The 26881-nt window shown below is 39.4% G+C and overlaps 2 protein-coding genes across 4 annotated transcripts; one reads left to right on the top strand and one right to left on the bottom strand.

Annotated features, from left to right (window-relative positions):
- The first annotated feature begins 750 nt into the window (after positions 1-750).
- Positions 751-2175, top strand: LOC143465521 (uncharacterized). Of its 2 annotated transcripts, none has more exons than XM_076963857.1 (3): positions 751-948; positions 1037-1140; positions 1559-2175. In XM_076963857.1, exons 1-3 carry the CDS (start codon positions 833-835, stop codon positions 1681-1683), a joined length of 345 nt encoding a protein of 114 aa, XP_076819972.1. In that variant the 5' UTR covers positions 751-832; the 3' UTR covers positions 1684-2175. The 2 variants fall into 2 exon arrangements, with proteins under 2 accessions (XP_076819972.1, XP_076819973.1); XM_076963858.1 differs by having other exon boundaries at positions 1562-2175.
- Positions 2176-4333: 2158 nt separating this feature from the next.
- On the bottom strand, positions 4334-26698 carry LOC143464540 (ectopic P granules protein 5 homolog). Of its 2 annotated transcripts, none has more exons than XM_076962372.1 (53): positions 26558-26698; positions 26243-26372; positions 23212-23439; positions 22760-22935; positions 22385-22501; positions 21516-21656; positions 21296-21406; positions 20920-21151; positions 20657-20823; positions 20425-20556; positions 19578-19757; positions 19263-19407; positions 19073-19193; positions 18660-18773; positions 17081-17325; positions 16744-16895; positions 16517-16643; positions 16125-16276; positions 15768-15905; positions 15520-15655; positions 15246-15408; positions 14956-15096; positions 14606-14751; positions 13983-14139; positions 13530-13730; positions 13110-13256; positions 12920-13039; positions 12590-12721; positions 11950-12114; positions 11735-11840; positions 11372-11536; positions 11196-11306; positions 10783-10922; positions 10540-10683; positions 10220-10340; positions 9808-10035; positions 9582-9730; positions 9366-9511; positions 9018-9225; positions 8652-8870; positions 8477-8569; positions 8125-8302; positions 7602-7803; positions 7235-7503; positions 6907-7108; positions 6618-6799; positions 6173-6317; positions 5964-6061; positions 5681-5874; positions 5448-5542; positions 5245-5376; positions 5052-5149; positions 4334-4911 (listed from the first exon to the last, which is right to left on the bottom strand). In XM_076962372.1, exons 1-53 carry the CDS (start codon positions 26606-26608, stop codon positions 4717-4719), a joined length of 8187 nt encoding a protein of 2728 aa, XP_076818487.1. In that variant the 5' UTR covers positions 26609-26698; the 3' UTR covers positions 4334-4716. The 2 variants fall into 2 exon arrangements, with proteins under 2 accessions (XP_076818487.1, XP_076818486.1); XM_076962371.1 differs by having other exon boundaries at positions 7602-7857.
- Positions 26699-26881: the final 183 nt, after the last annotated feature.

Genomic DNA, 26881 nt, shown 5'->3' on the forward strand with positions numbered 1-26881 from the left:
AAACTTACTAAAAATAATGAAAAGAGTCACCATTGGCATATCGATAAATTATTAATAATACCAAACACGCAGTCACATATTGTGTACAAGAATGTCCGCAAAAACATGGGTGAAAGTCATTTAAATATTCGTCCACAAACATATGAAAGTGCAGCGCTACACTAACCGGCCTTTCAGCGTTGTGTCAGTTCTCAGGTTAATACAAAAAGAATCACTACTGATAACTATAAATGACTAGACCTTATACGTTTTGTTAAGTTACTTGTAAATCACTTTTTAAAATTTCCGACTTAAAATTTGAAATGAAAACATTGCGAAAGAAAATAAACTATATGTTTGTTTGTCCCATTTTAACACAATAAAAAAGTGTGTAAAATACATATAAATACAATATACAAATGCTGTAGTCACATATTTTCTGCAAAATTGGTGTAATAATGTTGCCCAGGAAAATGATGACGATTAAGTTGTTTGAAAGATTTTGTCATCGTAAAGTTATTAATAAGATATTCGTTTTTTATCTCATCACACATTTTAAATTTATGACGTTGTTGTTCTTAAAAACATTCACAATGCAACAAGACACTACTCATGTGACGAAAGCTTGAAAAATATTCTCGAAAGTTTTTGTGACATGTTTTGAACGACTGCAAGCCAATGGCATCCTTCCCCGCGAAAAGATAACAAAGAAAAAAATGCGTTTTTCAAAAATTTTTTGTGCGCTTAAAAACGAAAACAGTTTGAGCAAGTTCTTATTTCATTTTAGTTCACGAAGTTATAAAAATATAAAATTGTTCGTTTCCTTGTTCCGGGAAAATAAAATCATTTTGCGATGGATTTGTTTGACAAAGCACACTCAGGTTCTTATCTGAAGATGTATTTGATCATCTTCATGTTATTTGCGTTGATCATGTCTTCGAACGGAAGAACGAGAAGTCTCAATTACCGGTGAGTAACTCAGTGTTAAATGTACGACATTTACTCGAAATCATGTTTATTTTATGGTGTTTAAAAGTGACGATACTTTGCCTTGTAGGTCGATCAAAGCTTGCCGGGGATTGATCAACATCAAATGCAAATACTTGACTCGCTATTGCAGAACGAGAAGTTTGTTCAAGCGAGATATTGGCAACAAGCAAGGTAAGATTTTACAAATTGCTTTATTTTTGAATAACTGCTATAAGTTACGTATAGGCGACTGAAAATTACATGGCATTGAAAACCTTTTAGATTCGTTAACAACACCTAATTGTTATTAAACAAATTAAACTATGATGATCGACAAATCGGCATAAAGAAATTTTTTGCTGTTGCACATAATATGAGATTTTGTTACGCAGAAAACTAAGTCACATTAAATCTTTATGATTGACAAACATGTTTGATCAAATGTATTGTAAAGCTGCCGAAACATGACGAGAAACCTAGATAGACATGCAACTATATTCAGACCATCAGTTAACACTTAATTACTGCGTCCATGCTTGTCCACACGAAGAAGAATTGACAGTTCAAAAATTTTTCTTATCAGTTCCATTATATCAAATTTGTGTTTCAGAAGAATCGTCAGAAGAATTTTCAGAAGAAGATAAAAACCACACAAAAAGGTCACCAGCTGGCTTTATCATAAAACGCGTGAGATTTCGTGTGACCTGCGATCTTTGCAGGAAATTCTGTTGGTGAGACAGCTGCCAAAAGCAAAACTTCAACAAAATCTACAAAGCTTTTAAACCCGCTTTTTAGACATTTTCCTGCAAATTATCCGGTTAAAAGTTGCTTATTAAAAACAAATGTTTTGCTAATCACCTGCCTTAACTTGAATTTGAAATATATTAACTTCAACTTAACCGTGATCTTTCCTTTCTTTGTGAATAACTTTGTTGAATCTTTAAAGTGTTAATGAAATTTTGCTATTGTCTGTTATTACTTGATCTAATTCTATTCCTGTTGTTGCGAAAGTTAGTTTTGAAACACAAAATTGCATTCGCCATATTATCAATTTTTATCTGAACAGTTTACCAAAAAAAATCCAAATAATTTCCAATGACATATTAAAATACTGAAATCGCTATAGCTGTTAAAAATGCTTACGTTTATCTTGTGAAAATATTTTTAAGTATTTATGTGAAAGTGGTGTTTTATTTGCGAATTTCTTTGCCGCTTTCACGTTTGTACGGTCAGTCAATAAAAAACAATTTGCTAAATCACTGTTGTAACGGTTTTCTAAAACCTGGGTACAGCTAAAATATTAACACTTGACTTTATGACATCATCAAAGCGAAACGCTTACATAGCGTTTAGTTAACCACATGACACAAAAAGAACTAAACCACAGCATACTGACAAATAAAAAAGCAATACAAGTCATTGAAAATATGTGAATGTCTGAAGCAATTTTGTTGCAGCTATTATCACCAAAAACGTTTTAAACAAAACATTTTTTTCATATATTTAAAAATTTCACTTGTATTTTTGGTGTTATCATATTGATAAGTCGCATGAGTAACAAAAATATTACAAATGATTTTAAATCTTTTTTTACTGTGAATTTAAGCAACAAATACGCCATTTGTTTTTCACTCTGTAAATTAGGCGCGTAAACCAAAGCCGGTTTCTGAAATAAAAACACTGGTTGCTTATTCCGGTCAATCTCATGCGCTATTGAGTTATTAGGAAGAATAAAACGGTAACCTTTTTCAATTTGTCAAGTTCAATGTGGTTTGCTTGTGTGTGATGTGTTAGCATAAAAAGCTATGGTGGCAACATATGCAATATATAAGCTCGGGTCTACAATTTCGAAACTCCAAGTAACTGACTTTGAGTAACTGATTTCACGCTAGATCAAATCTTACGTACCATGCTGTGAAAAAAATATCTTGTTGTAAGGAACATTACACAATGCACCAACCATGATGACCACGTTCGTTTAAAAATATGAAATGCAAAGTAACACAGGACTGATAACTATTCAAAGGCCAGAGGTGAATAGTCGGTACTTTAAAAGTACCGCCGGTACCGGTACCGGTAAGATCGGTTCCCATCTACCCATGACACGGGAAATCAGACAATTTCCGCTATTGTGCGTGCGTTGTAAGCGTGAAATTTATTGTGTGGAAACTCACATTCGTGCATTGAATTGTGAAATTTACCATATTATTTTGTAATTTACAAATGTCCGTAGTGGAAAATGTGGCACCTTCGCGCATTAGATTCAACAACTTGTCAAACTTTTTATCTTTAATGTAAATATTTATTTTCGTTGCTGTATTACTTTGTGTGAAGTATTACACATCAAACACATCTGTCATAATGACCGCTTTCACCGGCGGCTATTGTTGCAATAAGAGAGAGAGGACGATTGATGGTTGATAATTTGTTCTGCTTCTGCTAGGATGGTGTGAGTTCTCATTCCTCAAATTGCGTGACTAATGCTGTTAGTTGCTTAATTCTGTCTCTGCCTATTACTAAATGATAAAGTTCGAAATTTTATTTATTATCAGATACAAAGGCTTTCACCTTCGGGCAAAGCTTCCTGAATGTTATATTGCGCGGTAGTAACAAGTGAAAGAGTACATGGTAAAAAAGTGAGATTGCAAATATTACATCGGTATTTCAATGTGGCACACCATTTCAAGGGAGGTAATTTATCTGAACGTAATTAAGGAGAATTTAAGCTTATTAATTAAGGAGAACAACTTGTGACTCGTGACGTAACCGTCACACAACTTAGCGAAGGAGCAAAAAAAAACACAAAAAAACAAAGTGTGTAAAAATATTTAAAAATGAACAAATGTCACTATCTTCTGCAAAATTGGTGTAATAATGTTGCCTAGGATAATCATGACGACAAAGTTGTTTGAAAAATTTTTTCATCGTAAAGTTATTAATAAGATATTCGTTTTTTATCTCATCACACAAATATCCACGTGACATCCACATCGCTTTCATAGAGCAGCTTGTTATTGTCTTATAATAGTTTAAGTTGATGAGAGCTTGCTCGTGGGTCACAGTGACGTTATTCAGAGCGACAAGCGGATCACAGAAGTAGAAAGGTTATTATCACAGTAGTAAAAACACCATATTTATTTACCTTCGCTGTTTTTGTTGAACGAAAACTAAACCATCAGAGATTTGAAACAAATGGATTTGATCCTGGCAAAAAGTCTTATATTAACAAATGACTCAGTTGTAACTGTTTCCATGTCAGAGCTTATGAATTGTTTCATATCAAACGGTTCAAGGCCGACTTAAGGAAGTGCGGGGCCCAACGTAAAAATTCATGACGGCCACCATCGCTGATTATATGTTGGTTCCTTGTTACCGTGTCTGTTGGTTTAAACTTCTGCTTTTTTTTATTTGTGCCGATGTTAAATGCGTAAAATTACATCACAAATTGCACATTTTTAGTAATACTGCGTCATAATGACCACAAAATATTAGGTTTTGTTAATTGCAGCATCCAATCTAACTTGTATACGCACAGTGACCAGTGGCAACTCAACAAAATAAAATAAACGAAAAACTTTTAAAGTAGTTTTCCAAAAAAACTCCTGTGTTAACTGAGGACGTTTTAATCGAAATTTTGCGTAACAAAGCTGCTTTGAACCAGGTTCAGTTTGAACTAGTGAAAGATAGACATCTTGTAAATCCCGCCAGATATTTATCGCCTTAACGGGGGAAACACCTCAAACATAGACAACACACTAGCAGACTGAATCAAGATTGGAGCATGATGTGCCGCAGGTAGTTTTTTTCGCGGAAGTGTTTTGAGAGAAATATGGCGGAGAAACGGCGATGTTCGTGGAAACTGAACTTGTCCTGGTCGAGAAGGCGACAAACTTCATCGATGGTCGCTTCCAACTGCTGGTATGACTTGTTCGTGGTGGGCAGGGTCTTAAGCGCTTCATAAGCCTGAAACAAGCAAGGAATGGAAACAAACATGTCACCTTCCAATCTTGGTTAATAGACAGCAATATCCGATTGCAGTCGATTAAATTCCATCGAGTCGCAAACACACAACAATGCAGCGTTATTCATTCATCATAATTCACCTTCTGTGACGTCACAATCACATCTTGTGAATCCGGACTTATCTTAGCCAACCATTGTCTGACAAAGACGGACAGGGACCTGGCTGCGAGACGGATCTCTGCGGATTTAACATTGAGATTGAAAACAAAGTCCATGACCAGAAGCGCCCTATACCGGGCTCTATATCAAAGACTCAACATCATGCGAAGATACCTGGACAAAGTGGGGATTGCCTCCCTATCCCTATCGAACCAAGTAAGCCCGATTTCACCTTATCCAGGCTCACGTGATCAAGAATCGGGGGAAGTCCCGAAATGACGTCAGCAACTGCTTGCATGGTGATGCCTGGAACGAGATTTTTGTTTATTTTGAAAACGAGCGCTCTCCCTTATACGAGCGTTTACAAGTGAATGAACCTTGCTGTGTTGAAGTGTTGGCCGCCTTGAGCAGGACAGAGGTGAGGCAGAGGAAGTGATCCCATAAAATGAACAACTTGCTCTCGTTCGACGACCTGAACATTTTTATGTTCGTTAAAATGAGTAGCGCTAATACAAGTTCTACTGAAGCATCTGTGGCTTAACGTAAATGCCGGCACCAATTTCTGTTGATATTTACAAAAACATCTTTGTGCATTGTGGCGCCCACTTACGACGGGGAAATCGCAGACAACCATCGAAGCAGGGAGAGCGCGACCTCATATATCCTCTCTCGGGCGCCATCTGACGGCACTTCCATCTTTATGAACGCCATGTTGCCATGGAAACCGGGTAGATTGACAAGTGTGAGGGCGTAAATGTGTAGGGCGAGGATGGAGAAGTTCTGCAGAGATTCTTTGATCAATTCCTGGAGATAAATATACATTTTGTTTAAAACTCCTGCGGAATGAGAAATCAGCAGAAGCCGAAGTGATGTGAATAATAAAAACATGTCACCTCTTCATCAACAAGTGGTTTATGGTAAGACTTCAACAAACTGTCCCACCACAGGGAAATGGTGTCAGACAAGGAACACGCGTTCTCCTTAAGATTTGCTGCCAATGTAAAATATAAAACTCATGACACAGCTTTTTCGATTCAGTGACAGTCTGTCAAATCCTGCCAAGCTCAACTTTGTTCTGAAAAAGATTACAAGAGATGGAGACCTGCTGCCAGATCCAGGTAACTTCCCACACTCGCTTCCAAGATCAAACTCGTGTGCTTTGCCTGTGTTAGAGTATCACAAGACGCGGTTATCGATGAAAGAAGAGTTCTTCCATCCAACGCTCGGGACTTCATATATGTGCAGTCCTATGACAATGCCATGGAATGAATAAACATTATTGGGGTGAAACTGTCAACATTTTAGAAGTGAAAAACTACAAGTTAAAAAGAAGTTCAAAGGTGACTCTTGTTTCGTTTTACCAGTCTTGGTGTAAGATGCACTTGGGCTCATAAAAACTAGTTAGTTCTTGCTCTAACTGCCATATTCTATTCATAGCAGCATCGAAAGCATTATAGCAAGTTGTAACTTTCAACCAAAACTGAACACCATTAAGCTTTCATTCATCTCATACTAACATAAACATCTTATAAAACTTCCACACATGCCTGGCAGTGGGCTGGCATCTGATGTGCAGTGGAGCGTAACACACAACAAGACTGGCAGGAGGACTTCCGGGATATGACAGAGATTATGGCGTTAAGTGCTGATTCTTGTAAATTTCCAGGAATCGTGTTGAGATAGTCAAACAATACAGACAGCACAGAGGGAAGATGTAATGATGCGTTTTCTATAGAAAAGAAAAATTTAAACATGAATCTATCACAATCTGAAACTGTCACCATTCTTGAAATAAAACACGGGACACCTTTAAAAACATTAATGATAACAACTGACCATTGTTTGACGTCATTTCAATGCTCTCCATTGTTTGTTCGATGTTTCTTGAAAGAAGGTTGGCGACGACGGTCATTTGATTCTTCTCAACAGACTTCATCTTCTGGAAGAGTCTTCCGACGCATCGAATGTAAGATTGCTGCTTCAACCAATCAGAAGGAGAGTGTGGGATAGACCATGACGTCATAGAGAGGACAGGAGACTGATAATACAATAAGATAAAATCTGACTTGGACTCTCTTGGAATAAGCAAATATCGTCCAAAATTATCAGCTCATTGTTTATTTTTGTCTTTAATTTTGGGGAATATGATTTCACTTCATTCTACCGGTGGAGACTTTGCTTGTGCCTTCTCTTCAGCCACTAGAGGGAGCATGCACACGAGTTTGAGCAGTCGTACAGCGTTGTACCGAGGGTCGCGCTTGAGTGACTTGACAGTCTCCTGCATGAGCACACTGGTCCATGAATATCGATCCGCAACGAGGTTGGCCAGGTACTCAGCCTGGTCGGGGTTGATTCGATGCCACGGGAATCTGTCCACTTGCGTGAAGAGGGACCTGAGTTGGTCGAACTTTGCTAAATTCTCGGAGCTGCTTCCTGCAAAGACAACAGATCCCTGATGGACATCAGCCACGACAACTTTCTCAGCATTCTCATTGTTATTTGATCTACGCTGGGTGGGAAACATTGAGCACCTAACACCAGCATCAAGTGCAACATCCTGCAGAGGATCTCGCCAGTCACCGGATCCCACTCCTCCATCTCACTTCCAAGATCAGTCGCGTGAAGTTGGGAGTGAATGTGACACATCTCAACCATCGAGAGCCACGGAATCTTGGGCAGGAGGAAGCAGAGGAATTCCATCGGTTTATCTTTTACGACCGGCTCATCACAGATCTGGAATAAATTGAAGTTTGAAGCAGATTCCTTTGAAGAGACGACGCACTGCAACTAATAAAGTGGAAATGATGAAGTGGTTGCGCAGCCACTCAGGGCAGGTCCAAGCAAGCGATGGACTCAATGCAAAACTAGTGCCTGATGACAGAGCTCATATCTTAAATAACTTAATGTAATAATAATAATAAGCAGTGTAGGGCTCCGGAACGCAATTGCATTGGCCTTTAAGCCTGGTCCTGCAGCCATAAACAACCAAAAAGCAATATTGGCAGCATGAACAGCACCACATAAACCCCAGAAAAAACAATTATTTTGCGAAACCTGTAACATTTGATTCAAAGAACCGAGATCGGGCATGAAATGTTTCCATGGCAACTGATCCATAGTTGAGTGGTAAGCGTCGTAGATGTAGGATGGAACCTTGTTGATTCCGTGAAGAATCGCTTTTGAGTATTGGTTCCAAATATAAGGAAGGTACGATGCTGTGGCTGCCTTGTCGCTGTGAATATTTTATTAATGGCTCATAGGGTTGGTTTCTACAAGCGTCTGCTTAAGCTAAGATGCCTTCTTAGAAACACAATCATTTCAGTAAAACTGCAGCCGGCAAAGCATTTGAATTTAATCAATGGACACGATGTCCCATGTTGTTCCATGGATGTCTACATGGACTCACCTTTGGCAAAATGCCTTCAATACATTGGTGAAGGAATCGGTCATGAACTTGGTCGTGTCACCATCACGTTCCCGCCACGGCCAACATAAAGTTCTAAACATGAACCACAAGATGTCACTTTCACCATAACGTAACCCTACAGACTCAATGGAAAGATTGTTAGCGAAGAGACCACCTTGTGTCCGCATTGTACGTTGGTTGCATCCAAGCCGCGTACATACTGTACACTGGTTCAAGCGCTGACCACTTGGGGTCAGAAGTGAGCTTTGTCTCAGTGTAGAGCAACGGAAGTTGATTTCGACGAATGAAGACGAGCAGAGTGTGCGAGAGACAAAAGAAGAGACGGGATAGAGCAGGAATGTATGGGGTCCAGGTCATAAATAATCCGTGGCTCCTGCACAAGCCAAACAACTTTGCAATATATTTGTGGTGTTTGAACAAATAAAAGAAAGTAAGATCAATCAACAACTTGTACGAATGACCACAATAGTACGCAATAATATACATTGACATCAGAAAAATCTGAAAGTGAAATATGGACCTGGTGTCACCATCGGTGCTCCTGAAGTTGCTGAAATAATCAGTGAGGAGTTCAATTGATTTTATCAGAGTGTTCCAGTCAATTGAGGAGGAGAATTGAACAGGAAGATCACTCCCACCATCTTCGGATGTCAACTTCATCGTGTCCGTGAAGGAGGATTTAATGATCATCTCCCAGGTCGAGCTCTTAACCTCCTGTGTCCTTGAAGCTAACGTCATAAATAAAAATCCAGCAATAAAACTGCAGATGCGAGAAACATCTCGGTACGTAATTAAGTCAATTTATCAACATCAACAACCACTGCTTTGGACAAGAGAATAAAACTGTTAGAATGTGAAAGCACGATACCTTCCAACATGTAATGCAAAACTTCAACGAACAAATCAGGAAAACGATATGTTAAGATTGCCCTCAAGTGGTTGACATAAACCTCATGGACGGCTGAGTGGGACGGTTTGTGAGTGATGGCGTTGGTCAAAATTCCCGGGTTTCTCCTGAAAACAATTTGGGAGCAAGATATCCTACAGAGCCCTTCAATGAATGTGTCAATCAACAAACTCTTACTTGTCACTTTCTGTTAAATTGTTGCTCTTTATCTCGTGGCTGTGTGACTTGACCATGCATCCGACCAAACCAACAAAGACAAACTGGATCAGCTGCAACCGGTCACTTAAATCAGGCTGAAGGTCGTCCAGCCATGACGTCATGTCGAACTGTGACCAAAATTCACGAATAAACAAGATAATAGATCGATAGAAAGAAGCAGAAGACAAACAAGGAGTTCACTTACCTTTGTGAGGAGGACAAACAGAACATCCGGGTCATCTTTGCTCGTCGTGGAAACAACCCGCATCACCTTTTGATACATTGTTACGTACTCCTTGATGGAGGAGTCATGCGAGAGTCCGAATGCTTTTCCTGGAGCAAAGTGGGGGGAGAGGAGAGCAGCTGATGTTGGGTTTCGGAGAACCTGGTCGAGGATGTGGCTCGCTTGGTCGTGAGATCGAGAGATGAAAGTCTGCAGAGAACATCCGATAAAAACTGCAAGTTAGTGGCATCTGGTAAATGAATATGTGTTGGATATGTGGATGGTTGGATTTCTAATCATCAATATCAATGCCAGTTTATTCATTAAAAGTTAAAAAGAGACAAATTACATTTCAAAACATCATAACTCATATCACGATTATCGAAGAACTTACATGACCGAGCAGTTCTACTGCCGCTGATATCATTTGCTTGGTTGGTAGACAACTGACCCGATCTCCGTGGTATAAATCGGTGAGAAGATAAAAGAAGCGGATTGCTGCCTCATTCACAGCTCTATACACAAATACAGATTTAAGAGGTAAATATGATATAAAAAGACAGTGAAGAGCTGCCGACAAGAAACAATGCAAAAGCAACAAGGGCATTAAGATGAGTTCCGTTCACAGAATGACAAATAATTTGAAGAATTTCCTGCAATTTCCAGCCAGCGCACACAAATTGTTTGACAAAGTGTTAGACACCAAGACCCTGCCTCTTTATATCGTTGCCATGTGTTGGTTTCTTTGCACTGAGCTCCAGCGCCATGATCACACTTTCCACGTGCAGTGATGCGTAACATAAATCTTCCGTTAAGTTTTCCTTCATGAATTCATCCATCACAGTCTTGTACGTTTTCCTGAACAGAAAATTTGATCAATTGAAGTTGTTGGATTTGAAGCTTTTAGTCTGCGGTTGGTTGCACAGAAATGTAAAATAAATTTTATCAATCTCTTACCTGTTTGCATCCAGTTTTTCTTTCACCAATTCGTTTGTCGTCTTCTCTTTGAAGTGCAGATCAATGTGAGCGGCTCCAGCACATTTGTGAGTCGGTGAAAACGCAGACTGACACTCGATGTCCATGCTAAGTTCCGTCTCCTGGTTTTGGGAGGGAAAGATTTTATGCGATTGATAAGAAAACAACTGTCACTACAGTAAAATTGTTGTTAATTTGTGTCCATAGTTGCGAGCATTTTCACAAACGATGCACAAAATACTCAGCACAAGTACGACGTGGGCAAGATTTCAGATTATTGCTGAAGCTCTTAGACTTATTGAGATGCAACAAACATGTCAGAAAACTTTTTTAAACATCGTTGAGCATTTAATAACAGAAGCCCGTATCTATCAGTTCTGAGATGATGATGCTACCTTCATGAAGTAGAGATGAGGAAGAATCTTGAGATGATCTCGGTTTATCTGATGATGCTTGGCCTGCATCTCGTTGAAGCGATGAGCAAACTCCATCAGCAAGTTGATATCCTGGAAATAAAATTATCTCAAAGTGGATACACCAGATCGCATCGGATGTTGCACAGTATGCTCACTTGCTCCGTTTCCCGCATCACGGCGTTGTAATCATGGAGTGAAGAGTGATCCCTTGCATCAGCAGGAGGATCCCATGTCCCGTATAAAATTTGTGGAGGAATAGGAAGTGGAGGCTCAAATTGATGAAGAAGTTGAGAGATTCGTTCTTCAGAATTATCAGTTCCCTGGAAGAATGCAGGAAATATTTCCAATAATTTAACGTGGAACTTGGCAGTTTCTGCCGAAAACATAACGCAAATTTGCTACTGGAACTAATTATAATGGAGGCAGGGTGATTGTGACATCATAAAGTTTTAGCTTGCTCGTGCTTTTCAGCTAAGGTGGAAAAGAAAGATTCCATAGAAATAATAATAGCTTCTCACCTCACATTGATGGTAACTGTGTCTTTTATATTTGCGATGGTCCATCGAGTGCAACTTCTGTAAATTTGCCCATTTCTCGTGAAGTTTCAGAAGTTCCTTCTTAACGCTGCAAATATCAAAACAAACGCCCTGACATCTGCCTTGAGGACAACATCCATACATGTCAGAAAATATCAAGATGGATCAATGAAGATATTTGTAAGTCACAAGCCCACCTTGCCCTGTCAATGGCACCGTTGCATGCATTGGGGTTGTGAGTCCTAGCGCACCCCAACAGCCCGGGATTGTACTGGGATGGGAGAGACGGGAGGTAGAGTCCGCTCTCGTGCATCTTTGGCTCCTCCAGCCACAGCTTGTAAGATTGATATAACCGCACTAGACTGAAAATGGTGATTTTGACACGTTAACCACAGCAAGAAAGCAGCAAGGCGTGATAACTAAATTGAGGCGATAATAAACGTGATGAATTCCTACGTCGGTCTTTAAAAAACCTGGTTACCCCAATCAGAGCGCGGTATTGTTGGAATTGTTTTTTGAACTTGAAACTAGCGCAGTAGATGACGTGTTTAAAGGAGTTAAGTTGAGTGCAGAAGGCAGCTATGAAGTGAAGCATGAAAATTGGCAAAATGGGTAATTTTTGACTAAAAAATGTTCGCCTTCACTTCGTGATGCCCAGCACAGGAGTGAGCCCACGAATCCATGTGTCGCAAAATTCAGAGCGCACCATGCGATATTTTTCAAATAATTGCTTCTTAGTGGTTTCATCAACAACAAAACAATTACAACTTTTTTACAGTTCGATGACTCCTGCAGCAAAACAAAACAACCAGGTTTCATCCATCACATAAGACTCACATGTCATGCTTCTGAGGAACCTGCTCATCGGCGGATTTGCTTGAAATAATGCCGTGATGAAATTCCATCGAACTTTGCAATCTTGATCTCAACTTGTTGTACAAGGGCAGGATGCTGACTGGGTCAAAAAATCTACAAAAATAGAAATCATATACCATCTCTGAGTTAAATCAAAAAACCTTGTTATTTGGTTTGCAGATTATCCGACTACGTTGCTGGCAAATGAAACTTTGAATGCAAAAATTTTTTCTTGTTTTGCTTTCGAAACGATTTCATAGACTGGAATGAAATATTTGTGGTGAGTTGTATCACTCCGGGAGGAAGTCTCACCGGGATCCGAAGCTGTTTCCTCCCTGATGTGGGAGATAGATGAATCGGAGGAAGAAGTTGTACCAGATCACGGGAAGGAGAGGATGATCATGAGGAGTGTGGAGAGCGAGTTCCGCCCACCTTGGAAGAGATGATAAAAAAGTGACTACAAAGAGATTCTTCGAATCAAAATAGTCATAGATGAGCTCACCTGTACACAGTGAGGTGCAGGTGGAACGGGGTGTGGGCAAGTTTTAGTTTGTTGCCGCACTTCTTGACCGCAGACTCGATCGAAATCTTTGAGTCTGAGCGCAAAGTTGCCAGAAGAGTCTCCCATAATTTACAGTCATCCTCATACCTGTGTAGAGAAATGGACGCACAAATTAGAAATGTTGTCTGGATCTCTGCACAGAACTAAGCACCAACATGCCGATACTCAAACATAAGCTTTCAAAAACAGAAATATGAAGTTAGGCCCATTTTGCACCCATAATTGTCGTCATATCAACCGAAACAACAACGCGCTAAATACATCTAGTCAGTCACCATGACCAGGATCAACTACAAAATTCTGTATTAAAAAACTTTAACTTTAAATAACTCCTCGTTAATCTAAAATTCCTGCATCCACCTAGTTTCTGCAATGAGAGCGGCGTATTTGAAATAAACGCACTCGCTCGATGCAATGACGGGGATAAAGGTGGGGGCGCCTTGATGATGACCCCCGGTGACCAGGTGGAAAAACGACGAAACAACATTCCGAGGTGGCTGGGTCTGGTTGCTATGGTTACCATGAAGCATCAATTCAACATAATTGTCATAGAAGAATGTGCTGGAAAAATACCATCGTTATAAACTATAGTAGATAAAGCTATAATTGTATTTACCTGAGAAATATCAACACGATTAGCAGGATATAGCACCAACTTTAAGGCTGACGTTTAACTGATGTAAAAGAAAAACCACTTCTTTGAAATTACTTAGATGAAAGTCTTTGTGATATTTTAATGACAACATGCGAAAAAAGTGTCAAAGTGCTTGAGTTTTCAGTTTTTAAAAATAAAACTCGGTTTAGTTCGCTCACCTGCACTCCAAAGCACATTTATCACCAATAACAAACGACGATTTGAAAATAAAATCAACCAGAGTTCGCAAGTGGTTATCCTTGAACCATCCTGGAATGGTTAAAACAACCTGCAACCAGTAGGACAATATGCTGGTGGCTTGGTCTTCTTCTTTGCCTGGAAAAATGAAGAAGTCACATAACAATGAAATAAGATTTCATTAATTAATTAATAATATTAATTAACAATTAATTAGTAATAACTAATTTAACTAAGTATGTTGAGTGATTAAGTGCTATTTAACATAGAGGTAAAAAGCTTGGAATTTTGAGTTTCTAAAAACATCGTTAAAAATAAGTATAAAGACAACAATTTTATCTCTCGTTAACTTATGCTTATTTAAATGGATCATGCAAACATAGGTTATTACACAGTCAAGCAGCTGTTAGAGTAAACAAATAGAATGGCGCAAACTACAATACAACCCTTGTTGCACACACATACAAACGTAGCTATTACAACTTAGCTAGTTGGTGAATGCAACCAGCAGGTAAGACGAGGGTAAAGGCCACACAAAGAAGCATAACAAAATATTAACACGTACGATTTCTTTCAAGTATTTCCTCAAATATCAGACACGGACCTGCGATATGCTGATTGATGACAGAGGTTAACAACGTCACGGCATCATTATCCTGCTTTGTGTTGTCCATGAGAAGGTTTCGTGCAAAAGACCCCATCAATCCTTCATCTGTTGCATGGAGCAGTCCATGTAAAGCATCGGTGAATCTGCAAGCATGGTTGCCTTGGTGATACAAGCATACTCTGGTTGGTAATGTTGAAGAAGTCACCGTGGCCAAAGATATAATGACACTATTGCTATAAATCTCATTCATAATCTCTAATTTTGTACGATTCTCGAGCATTCACATAAAACATCACCACAAGAAAGCAAGTATAGGATGACCCGTTGTAACGTCAAAGCAACTGCACCTGTGATTCTGGCCCAAGTTGATATTACTCTCGTAGAACAGTGGCATGATACAGCTGAGACAGCTCAAGGCTGCCCGCACGTGGCCATCTGCAGCAAGGACGTGAAGATATTCTAAACCATCGTGAAGAAATAATTCTTTCCTTGAAACAAGTGACAGGATAAAAGATTAAATATATCAAATACGCAAATCACTTCAACTATAAGTTTGTTGCTGATTGAAACTACAGTAGATGTAGGTTAATAGACCGAGTTTAGAAATACTGAGGTGGCCAAGTGCCGAGTCACAAACCTGTGCCCTACAGAGGTCATGAGAAGAGCAACATGGCAAGCCATGGCTTGTTTATCCTGGCACGACTGCAGGATGGGGAGGAGGGTCATGGAAGTTTTAAGATCCGGAACATCTGAGGACTTGTCTGATGTCGACACTGTTGCATCATTAGAAGGACTGTCTTCTGCGTAATGTACATTGTGATGTAACAATTAATTTTTTGCAGTGAGATCAAACACAAGTTTCAAAGCATGTTACGTCATTGATAAACACTCTGAGTAAAAAAATCCTTTACTGGTTTTATTTTTGGTTGAAGGATTCTGCTGACTCTGATGTAGTTTCAATTTCAGTAAAATCTTCCAACTCCAGGAGAGAAATTGTTGCTCGTATGAATTCCCGGTCAAACGCACGACTGACGCAACTCTTGAAACCTACAAATATTTCCAGGGTTTGTCACAAACTTGTCATTTTCATTTTTATCAACTCACAAATAAAATGATGATCGAAGCGGACACACGAATGAAATTTAGAAGCCGAGCTCACCTGGTCGATGCTTTTCAGCATAATCCCGGCTCGTTCCTGCTCCACCTGCACACACGCTTCAACGAGTAGGACCGCAATTTGCTGAAGCGTTGATGGAGGAAGAAACAACTTTCCACTGACCATGTCGTAATTTAAGTTCTGTGCAAGGAAGAATAATTGAAAACACTGTGGAAATAATAAACGTCAAAAACAAGTTGATATGATGAGCGCATTCACACACATAAGATCAACTCACTCAAAACTGCACAAACTTGCATGAGTTTAATTAATTCGTATCATTTATCATTACCTTTACTTTAATATTTGAGAAAAATGTTAATTTTCACAAAACACTTGTAACCACTGACTTATCGTCACCTGTATCACAATCTGTGCCAACTTGAACTCCGTCGAACCCACAGGATTAGTAAGAAGCCAGTTACGAAGTGTTGTGATGTCATTATCGACAGGTTGCCAGGTGAAATAGGGCAAGTCGCTAACGGCATATATTGCCACTGATGCAACTGAACCTACAGAATGTCTATGTTTTTGGGAATGATCATCAATACTAGGCAGTCAATTGCATTTGGTTTAAAAGATCAGTGATGCCTTTGATTGAGATCTACCTAATCTTAGGGGTATGTCAGCTCAAATTAGTAGTTAATTGGCAGAGAGCTCACAAAATTATTTATGAAGGTTAACCAGGATCAAACATGAGAGCATCTACGATTAAATGAAGTATCAAAATAATCAATGGCTTAAGCACATACTCATATCATCGGAGACGAACTGAAGAAGTGTGGAGATCACGTACGGATGGTAGCAGGCAACTGAGCATAACAATTCACGGCCCATTTTACTGCAAATATCTCGCGTTGATTTGTAAACAAATGACACCTGAAGAAGAAATGACAAAATAAAAGTGGACTTGCCATTATACATGTAGATGACGGTGATGCAGAGGCAGTACAACGCTGGTTTATAAATATCCAATTACTTTAAAGATATCAACAACAATGGTGTTGATTAAGTGGCGTTCTGTGCAAGGTCTGGCCTGGGCAAGATTGGCGAAGGTTGTAAGTAAGTAAACAACCTCATTGGCTGGCATCGTTGACAACTGCTCCTCAAACGCAAGTTTTGTGTCTGGATCTATGGAAATATGACAAAATAATTTAAAAAGAAAAAATTTCAAAAAAACAAGTGGTGGTAATATGAACAATACCATGTGTGAAATATTATGACTCGGCCAAAAGTTGTGCAGATGCAGCCACTAATTAATATAAACTGTTCAAGCTTTATTCAACGACATAACAATTGAACAAAATTCCGCTCACCCTGTATGAAGTCCAACCAATCCTGTCTCGAGTATCCAGAGCTAACCAGGGTGTCGACCTCAGATCGAACTCCGGCTGGCACATTCATTAACAGATAGAGGGTTTCTGCAGCTCGTGGCGACACCGTGTGGTAGGAAAGGTCGGCAATAAACTGATAAATGCCGAATCGTGCGACAGAGAGGAGACGAGCGACACAGCGTTTGCAGAATTCGTCAAATTCAAGTTGAAGTCTTGCCGCACTATACCTAGGGTTGAGTTAAACAAATTTTTTATTTTACTTCTGAGCAGTTTCGAAATGTAGCAAGATGCTTAAAAACAAATTTTAAATCCAAGTGATAAGCAAAGCGAGATCACAATCAATATTCCTGCAAGATGCCAATCTACATGTCTTTGTTTCCTTAAAGAAGAAGAGAACAAACGATAGTTTGGGATTTAGTACAGGTTGTTGTAGCTGCAATCAGTGCAGGAAGCTTTATTAATATTGCATTGAAATTATTATTTTAAATCTTGGAACAAGCCTTGTTGTAGTTTGAGCGAGATGGTTTGTTGGCCATCCGAATAAGGTGTCGAGGTAAGAAACAAACAAGCACTGGGTCATGTTATCTTGTGCAGACTGAGTGCTCCGCAAGGAACACAGCGTGGGGAACAGCCAGGTGTGGCAAGGTCTGCATTTGCATCTGTGCCACACTCAAAAATTGCAAAGTGTGCAACTCCTATTTGTAAAAAATTGGGCAGAATCTGCTCACACCACCAACACACCACTCCATATTCCATTGAGTTTCCACTCTGCTTGCGAACAAGCTCCATCATCGTATGGACCACGCGCTTGTCTGAGAACAGCTGAGAATCTGAGAACCTTGCATGTAAGGCAGCGGCGCCATGTTGAATCATGGGCAGCAGAAAAGTGTAGAAATACAGCACCAGCCTTCACCGTTATGCTGAAGTTATCGGGAATATGTCATAAGAGTGACTTGGTTTATGATTCACTTCACATGTTGATACCCAGCATGCTCACCATGAAGAAGTAAGTCGATGATAGGTTTAATGCCGGTGCTATCAAGCGCCAAGGAAATGAAGAAATGAAACTGGGCAACATCTCTTTCAAAACTCTGATGGCTTCTCATGACCACACGCGCTTTCAATGAACTTTAGGAATTTCAAGGCGTTGCGGGAAACGACACAAGCAAGACTTCATGGCAGGTCCAGCAACGGAGTAAAGTCCAGGCCAATGTTGTCAGGCTCCAGACTCTTGCCTGGTTTTGTTCGCCGTCAGGAGTTTCTGTCCCTCCTCGGTCGTATAATTTCTTTACCACAACACCAGATTTATTCTTGTAGCCAACAGAAGAAAAAAAAGGAAACAGCAGGAGAACTTGATCGAGTTGTCGTTAGAAGGAACATGCTTTTTATATGTAAAGTTTTCCAACACTTAAAAAATGGAAACAAACACAATCTTTCAAAGAGTGATAAATAAGAGAGCAAATACACCATATATTTTAGCATACATTGATTGCTTCAGACCAAGCAAGATATCCTTCACACATCTGTTATTTGTGAACAACGAACGCTCAGAGGAACTTACGTTTGTTTTGTTGTGGTTGGTTGAACAGATAGCTTGTAATGAACCCAATGATAAGAAACCACCAGAACTGTATTACGAAGTGATTGCGCGATTCGACGTACCAACTGCTTGTACCTGGGTTGCACGTTTCGACTTAAAATCTAATCTTTAGATTTAATATTATAATTCAGATCATAAACTGATTACTGATTAAAAGCAGAGTTTTTCAAATTCATTTTTTGTAAAGATTGTACGTGAAACAGATTACGTTTTTAAACAACTGTGCTGCTTAAAAGCTAAACATGCTCATAACTACGACCGATTGTTTGAAAAATCTCTGCTTTAGTGAAACCAAATTTATGTTTGATCAAGTTTGTTTTTCTCAGATATAAATGCGAGAACAATCCAGAAAATGATATCTATGTGGCTCTTACTCAGGTCTGCCAAGTGTGGCCAACCCTTCACCCAGGATGTCACAGATCAAATCACAAACTGCAAAGGTCGCCATCATGTCCTCACTCGAGATATCACGACTCATATAATGATATGAACCACCTGTGATGTAATAGAGGAATGCTTTGTATGAATTATGCAGAAAAATCGAACCATCAAGCTTTGATTTACCAGAAGAGTTGTCAAGGCCCAGGGTATGGGCAAGGATTGATTCCAATGGAATTTGTCGAAATATGACGATGAGATCATTCTCAAGTGGAAGTGCTCCTGACTCTGACAATGAACTTGGATCCATTTCATCGCCTTCATCATCAATCTATAGCGATTATTTGGCCACGTTAGTTTAGATGCCAGGTCATAATTCAAGCAGTTGCAAGTAATATCAATGCATCAAAATCTTCCGCCAATGCAAAAACCAAAGTGTGTTCTAATTATATCATTATGCGTAGTTACTTATAATTAACATGAAAATGACCAGAAACTGACCATGGTCCAGCCCATGCTTGGTTTGTCGTCAGAAATTTCACTCGACTCAGCGATGTGATACTCCAAGAGGAGCTCAATTCTGCCCTTTGGTGGACGGAGTGAGAGGTATAGTAAGTAAATCGAATGGTCTAGGGATGTTTTGTCTTTACTGCCCTCAGCTGAGTTACTCGGCCCAGAAACCTACAATGATGGAAATGTGATGGTAAACGATCAATCTTTCTAGATGAATCATAACTTCTAATATAAGTCACTTATAAAAGCAAAATGTCGCATGGCAACCCAGGGGTTTGTGAACGTTAGCACTCTGAGAAAGGAATTGCTTTTCAATACAACATCGATCCATCCATCCTTGCTGTCAAAGCTGGACCACTTTGTATACCACACAATCAAGAGCAGAGTAAAACAGAAAAACATTGATTAATTAATTATTTCTATTTTTTGTTGAACAAGGCTGGAGCATCGAAACTGGTGAAACCTTTTCTTTTACGTACTCTCTCTCTCGTAATGAAAATATCTCTCATTTCATCTTTAATCATTGCTACGTTTTTAATAGTAATTGCTTATCAGAGCAGGTTTTGCAATTCCTGAGAATGCTCCATCAAATAGGTAACATTCAGACCGGGTTGAAAACATGTGAATTATCTGATGCGACTACAAGTAAAAAGTTACATAATTCAAAATATATACACAAGTCACTAGAAGTAGATTATAAAGTTTGATAAAAACCTACTTTTGTACTTTTATAAATTCACCAATGGTAAATATGCATACATGATCTTACCACCTATGCACAGAAAAAAGGCCAATAATAAAAGTTATTCATAAATAGAAGAATATCTGTGAGCACCTGCACAAGACCATCAGCCCACAGGTGGACACCTGGTGGACATCGCAAGATCTGGTTTATGACAAACATCTCTTCAGCGAAGTGTCGAGATGTGCTCGTACTATCCGAGGATTGAAGAAGATGAACAATTATCTGCATGAAACATCAATTACATTGAGCATTGTCCAAGTATTTTGTTCTTTACTGGAAGCCACAATGCTTGAAAACCACGAGTTGTTGATGTTTTTCATACCAGTGATATCCACTTCTCTACGTCACTCCAGAATCGATCTTTTATCTCGTCACGACTTCGCTTCCGGCGAACAAAGGAAAACAAAACATTGGCGACACATTTCAACTCGAGAACAGATTCATCAACAAGTTGCAGTAAAATGGATGAGGGTACACTTTTGGATGAGCCTTCGCAAATATTTCGTATTAAAATAACAATGTGGACAAATGTGTTAAAACTTAGGTAATTTATGTTCAACAACAAACGTTACAATGCCATCGTACTTTCTCTCAACTTGTTCCTGTGATGCTTGTATCTCTCTGTGACATCATAGAGGAATTGCTCACAATGGAGTCTCGCCACCGTGGAGAGGTAGCAAGCAAGGGTGACATCTTCGCTCACGATTCGCCGATCTTCGCGGAAGATGGAACTCAAGCGAGCCGCGGCTTCGGCATCGTACTTGACAACCTCGTACCGATGGAGATGATTCACCTTACGCTGATCCTGACAATAAGCCTGGGACAGACACAAATATCTCCGTGAGTGTTTGCTTGCTACAACTTGTGTTTATGACCACACAAGCTTGATCGACTAAAAAGAAAGCCAGACGTGATAAAAAAAGAAACACTATCGTTTAGTTTTGAGCCATAGAAGACCAACCTCCGCAAAAACTTCCCCCTCACCAACCACAAAAGCACTTTCAATTGATTTCTTAACAACGCTTCCATGTTCGTTGTACGACTGACGAGCTTGCAATAATTTAACACGAGCCTAAAATAATAACAATCAACAAAACAAATCCACCATACCAAGCTAGTGACAATAATCAATGATAAGATTTCCAACCACAAACCAGGAAGGCAAAGTGAACCCATTTGACCTGGTAATAATTGAGCAAGAGAGTTTTGAACCGGTCGTTGTGTTGCTTCACCTCTTCAAGGAACTGGTCAGTGTAGGAATCAGTGTGATCAAGCAGCAGGTTGTGGTAGAACACACTCAGCTGGTCTTGAGTGAATGGTTTCTGAGACAATAATAGGGGATATGATGCAATAATATATTCTGCACATAAACAATTATGTAAATAAAATATACAGCAGTGATACTGCAATGATGTGTTGGCAAAACAGCAACAAAAGACAACTTAAACTATTTCATTTAAATAAGTGGAGTAAATGGTCCCGCAACTCCAATGACAACAAACAGTAGAATTTAAGAAAACAATAATAACTATGGTATATAGCCTACAGGACTCTATGACAATGACTTATATGAAACAATGCCTGCTTGGTACGGATCAACAGAAAAAAAATGATTTATGGACTTGGTTATAAATTTTCTTGCAGGTAATCAGCTGAAAGCTTGACCAGAACAAACCACAGAAAAAATGATGAGTTGGAGCCAAACCGCTGAGTAAATTTGCTAAGTCACCACCACAGCCAATTTTTTCTTTGACACAATCTCCCTTAAAGCTATCACTTAATTCCCAACAATCTATTAAAGAATTTTGAAATATTTTGAATAGGAATAAAATAATTCACAGTACAAGTATCAAATTAACCTTTGAAAGAAATTCTAAAGAAGCCGGAATTTCCACATAAATAATTAATGAAACAATGGAGAGGCTTTGAATTATATGAACATAACTAAGCCTACCGCCATTGTCTGTTTAGATTGTAAGGTAGCCACGAAGTGATAATACCATATCACGAATAAAAGTTATTACACCACAACACGAAGAGTGGGACAAACCATGGCAGATGGGTCCACATCATCGGTGCTTGTATCAAGTGAGGGATAAATTTTCTCATTGTTCTGCTCCACCAGGTCCCAGTCATCTTCGGCAACCGGAAGCAGGACATCATCAACCTGGGACATAGATGAGTAACTTTAAACCTTGGAACTGGCAACATGAGGGGCTCTAAATACCCCGTACTTTAAACATTAACCACATCCAATGTATTTCAGACTCTTCCCTGTAACGCCTGAGCAGAATGTCAATCACATTGCACATGCGCAGTGAAGCATGCTGTGGCTTGTATAATACTGTGCCGTGGTACACTCTGCTGTCTCTTATAATTATCATCGATAAATGCAGTATTATGGTGCAACAATCACGACAACCACCTGGTCGGCAGGTGCAGTTGCAGTGATGACGTCATCGAACGCATCATCAAGGATAAATTCTCCGACAGAAGAAAGTTCCGGAGTGTAGATCTCAGGGGCGGAAGGTGAGAGTGATCCGATCTGATCTTTAGCTTCTTCTGCAGGCGCACTTGCTTCCACTGACTCCTCCAAGGACTCTGTTCATATGGCATGTGTTGAACATTGTGATGTAGCAATGTATACAGTGGCATAAGAATATAAAAGAGCCACAACACAATTAAAGCACATAATTTAAACTTTTGAAAATAAAACTCTTCTCACTCCTTAGGCTACTCAATTTTTCCTACACTTTCATAAAAACTTATAATAAAGTTGATTTACTTACACAATTCCAAACACCTAATTACTTTATTTATGTTGCTTACGAGATATTGATACTCATTTCAAATTATTGTGTGAAGCACAAGACCTACCTTGCCCAGAATAAGCCAGGACAGCATGGATGCCAGAGTCGGCCTGGTTGGCTGGGTCCTGGTCCTGCTTCGTTGTACAAAGTTTATAGAAATGGCCAGGTACAACAGGGCTGCACATTCCCTGAAGGTTTGCAGCTTTAGCCGACTCTTCTGTGACATCATCATCGGCTTTCCTGCTCACTTGGGCTTGGTCTTCATCTTGGACTCCATTCCAATCACTTTCTGTGTCTGAATAATCGAAGTCAGCAAGTTGTCAAATTCATGAAACATGAAGAACTATAACAACTTCAATGCAGCTTATATATAGTTTATGATTCCAGTAGCTGCTGCAAGGATTTACAGCCGTCCCCTGCAAATTGCAATTCATATTTAAACATAGTTGAAAAGATTAGAACAAGTGTGTTACAGACTCAAAAGATCACTTTCTCGGAATTTCTCGAATGTACAATCACTCCGGTCTTGTAGCTAGAGCAAGTCAGTACTTGCTTAACTATGCAGGCCATATTTAACGTGTCATATATAACTTAATAAGCTATAACAGGGTGGTCCAAGACTGCGAACATGAAGGGCCACATTAGGGTCTGAGAAAAACTTCACGGGCCGCATAGTGAGAAATGATAACGCGTTGCTGAAAGTAGAAACGTTGTTAACTACTGTTCGCAGGCTATGAACATTAACAAATCTTGTCGCTTACAAAATACAGTTGTATGAATGAAATGAAATGAATGAAAGGAAAGGACTGAGTTTGCTGTTCTGATCGACCTAATGTTTTGCTGCACGCCTAACTCACTTTTTAATCTCTGCTTGCGACTCTGCGTTTTTGCTTTTGCATATGGTGTCGATCTCTGCTTTAAATTCAGTGGTCGACAGACGTAAGCAGGCATCCAGGGTTTCATCAGCCATTCTGTTCCGTGTGTCGCTTTTTAATCGCTTCATAATGGAGAAAGTGCTTTCACATATGTATGTGCTACCAAACATGGAGCATATCTTCAGTGCGAAGTCGTTTAATCGTGGAAACTGTTCGTTGCTTAAAAGCCTCCAAAAGGCGTCGTAACGCTCATTCTTACGTGAAAGAAGAAAAGGGTCTGACTGCAATTCACATAGTTCTTGCTGAACGTAAGATGGTTGGGATTCTATAACTATTTCCATTGGATTGTTGAAAAGCTCCATTTGTGCTTTCAGCAAATCAAAGTCAGCGAATCTGTCGTTAAACTCATCGATGATGTCACCAATTTTGTTAGAAAATGCAGAAAAATCGATACTTTTTCTTTCACCAAGTACTTCACTGCATGCAGGAAAGTGGGTAGCATCATTCCTTTGCAAAGAAGCCTTAAATAGCACAAGTTTCTTGCGAAAACCTTCAATGTGTCCAACCAATTGAGAAATATTTTGTTTCTTACCTTGCAGTTTCATGTTTAGGATATTGAAGTGATTACTAATGTCTGTCAAGAACGCCAACGAACCAATGAACTTGTCATCACTCAACTGAATCTGGTATGTCTCGGTCGTCCCTTCTATCTCATTCTGGAGAAAATTTAGTATTTCTTTTCGCAAAGAAAAGAAATGTTTCAATGTTTTGCCTGCACTTAACCATCGAATTTTTGAGAATAGTGGAACATCTTCATATTCTGCACCCACATCTTTTAAGAACTGGATGAATTTTCTATGTCTCTGGGCTCTGTTTCCCCCTTTGATGATGTTGACTATATTCGTCACACTAAGCATAACATCACTCATCTGCAAAACTTTGGCACATAGTGCTTCTTGGTGAATGATACAATGCAATGTTGGGCAGTTCACTCCATGATCTTTTAGAATGCCAACTAGTCCTCTCTTTCGTCCTGTCATTGCCCTGGCACCATCTGTTACAACACATGCACACTTCTCAAATCCTCCATAAGCATCAACGACAGACGCAAGGCTGTTATATATGTCGATACCTTTTGTAGTTCCACGAAGTGGAGATATCTTGAGTAGTTCTTCAAATACAGTAAAGTTTTTATCAATAGTGCGAATGAAAACCAAAAGCTGGGAAACGTCACTGATGTCAGTACTTTCATCCAAGGCTAAAGAGAAGTACTTGCATTGTTGAACAACGTCTTTCAATTGCACAGTCACGTTTTCGCTCAATTCTGCCACTCTTCTTGCAACGGTTTGATGAGATAAAGAAACGTTTTCAAATTTTTTGGCTATTTTTTTATCTCCAAAGGAAAGGGCCATCTTAATCGCACACTCTTTTACAATCTCCCCGTCTCGAAAAGCTTTTCCATGTTTTGCGAGCGTTAGAGCAACTTCGTATGAAGCTTTAAGGTCTGCAGTTGAATCGGGTTTGGAAAAACCAATAATCATTTTTTTTTGCTTGGAATAATTGCCCTTTAACTCTTTCAAAATTGCTTCCCTAGAAGTTCCATGGTATTGGCCATATTTTTTCTCATGCATGGTGCTGTAATGTCGCTTTAAATTAAACTCTTTAGGCACTGAAATAACTTGCAAGCAAACCAGACACTGTGGTTTACCATTGCTATTGGCAAAAAAATACCTTTCCTCCCAAGTAGAATTGAACTCTCTGTTTTCCTCTGACACTTTTCTTTTGACACTCATGCTTTTAGTAAACTTTTCCCCTTGACTAAATAAACGAGTTGCAGCTAATTTACAACCAAATTCGAGAGTGTACTCTGCGCTAGCAACAAAAGCAAAATATCAACGCACGTTTGTGTCGTCACAAACCGACATTGTTCCCTCATAGTTACCTATTGACCCGATTATGCACGACTTATTTAGGGTTGTGGCGAATGTAATGTATTTATAAAGCGTAGGTGTATTTTTAAACCTTGGATTTAGCACTGATAATTCCGGCATCCACAAAGTGTTCGCGGGCCGCACAAAAGCTTCACGCGGGCCGCATGCGGCCCGCGTGCCAGGGTTTGGACCACCCTGAGCTATAATGCCAGGCAGTGAATGCATTCTGGCATATATGATACATTCATTTAAGCATCTCTCAATGGCTGACTAATAGAACCAGCGTGAGCACCTCCTTCCACATGAGTCATGGCTTGATCAGATGTTTCCTGGTTTGCCGGAGCTTCTTCCACACGAGCGGGTGCATTAGAAGATCCGAGGATTTTTGATGCAGTATCTGCAACGTCATCCTCAATTTTGGGCTGAAAAAATTATCAAATCTTTTGTGATTTTCTTCGGTATGCTAATGATGACTGAAGCAATTCTAGCAAAGTTAATTGTGTAGCAAAATACGTATTCAAATAAAACGTATCTAGGGCCTAGAACGCTTAAAACACACATATATACAAACATATTCCACATAGTGAGAAACATCTTTTATTCTTACCTTAACCTTCTTCTTACTCTTTGGTTTCTTTGGTCTAACAGCTTGCTCCATGGCATGGGAAATTAACCGAGTAACGACAGAAACAACAAGTTATCAGTTGAATATTATCACAATGCACAGTTCTTTCATTACAGCAGATGAATGCCTAATACATGAGTAGGGAAAAACTTATCAGATCTTGTGAAATGTTGAACCGATCATTAGGCTACCTACAGTAACCCCGGTTACCGAGCTGTTCTTTGTGCAAGTTCTGACGGTTACACATATTTTTATTTTGGTATTTTTATTTGCAAAACACCCTCACGACCACCATAGACTCGCTAG

The sequence above is a fragment of the Clavelina lepadiformis genome, chromosome 7 (genome assembly GCF_947623445.1).
Source record: "Clavelina lepadiformis chromosome 7, kaClaLepa1.1, whole genome shotgun sequence".
NCBI classification, from domain to species: Eukaryota; Metazoa; Chordata; class Ascidiacea; order Aplousobranchia; family Clavelinidae; genus Clavelina; species Clavelina lepadiformis.

Coding starts and splice junctions, on each gene's coding strand:
- LOC143465521 (XM_076963857.1), top strand. CDS start 833: ATGGATTTGTTTGACAAAGCACACTCAGGTTCTTATCTGAAGATGTAT. Junction 949..1,036: donor ACGAGAAGTCTCAATTACCG/GTGAGTAACTCA, acceptor TTTGCCTTGTAG/GTCGATCAAAGCTTGCCGGG. Junction 1,141..1,558: donor AGATATTGGCAACAAGCAAG/GTAAGATTTTAC, acceptor TTTGTGTTTCAG/AAGAATCGTCAGAAGAATTT.
- LOC143464540 (XM_076962371.1), bottom strand. CDS start 26,608: ATGGAGCAAGCTGTTAGACCAAAGAAACCAAAGAGTAAGAAGAAGGTT. Junction 18,774..19,072: donor GCCACACTTGGCAGACCTGA/GTAAGAGCCACA, acceptor CGTGCAACCCAG/GTACAAGCAGTTGGTACGTC. Junction 11,307..11,371: donor TGATGCGGGAAACGGAGCAA/GTGAGCATACTG, acceptor TTTTATTTCCAG/GATATCAACTTGCTGATGGA.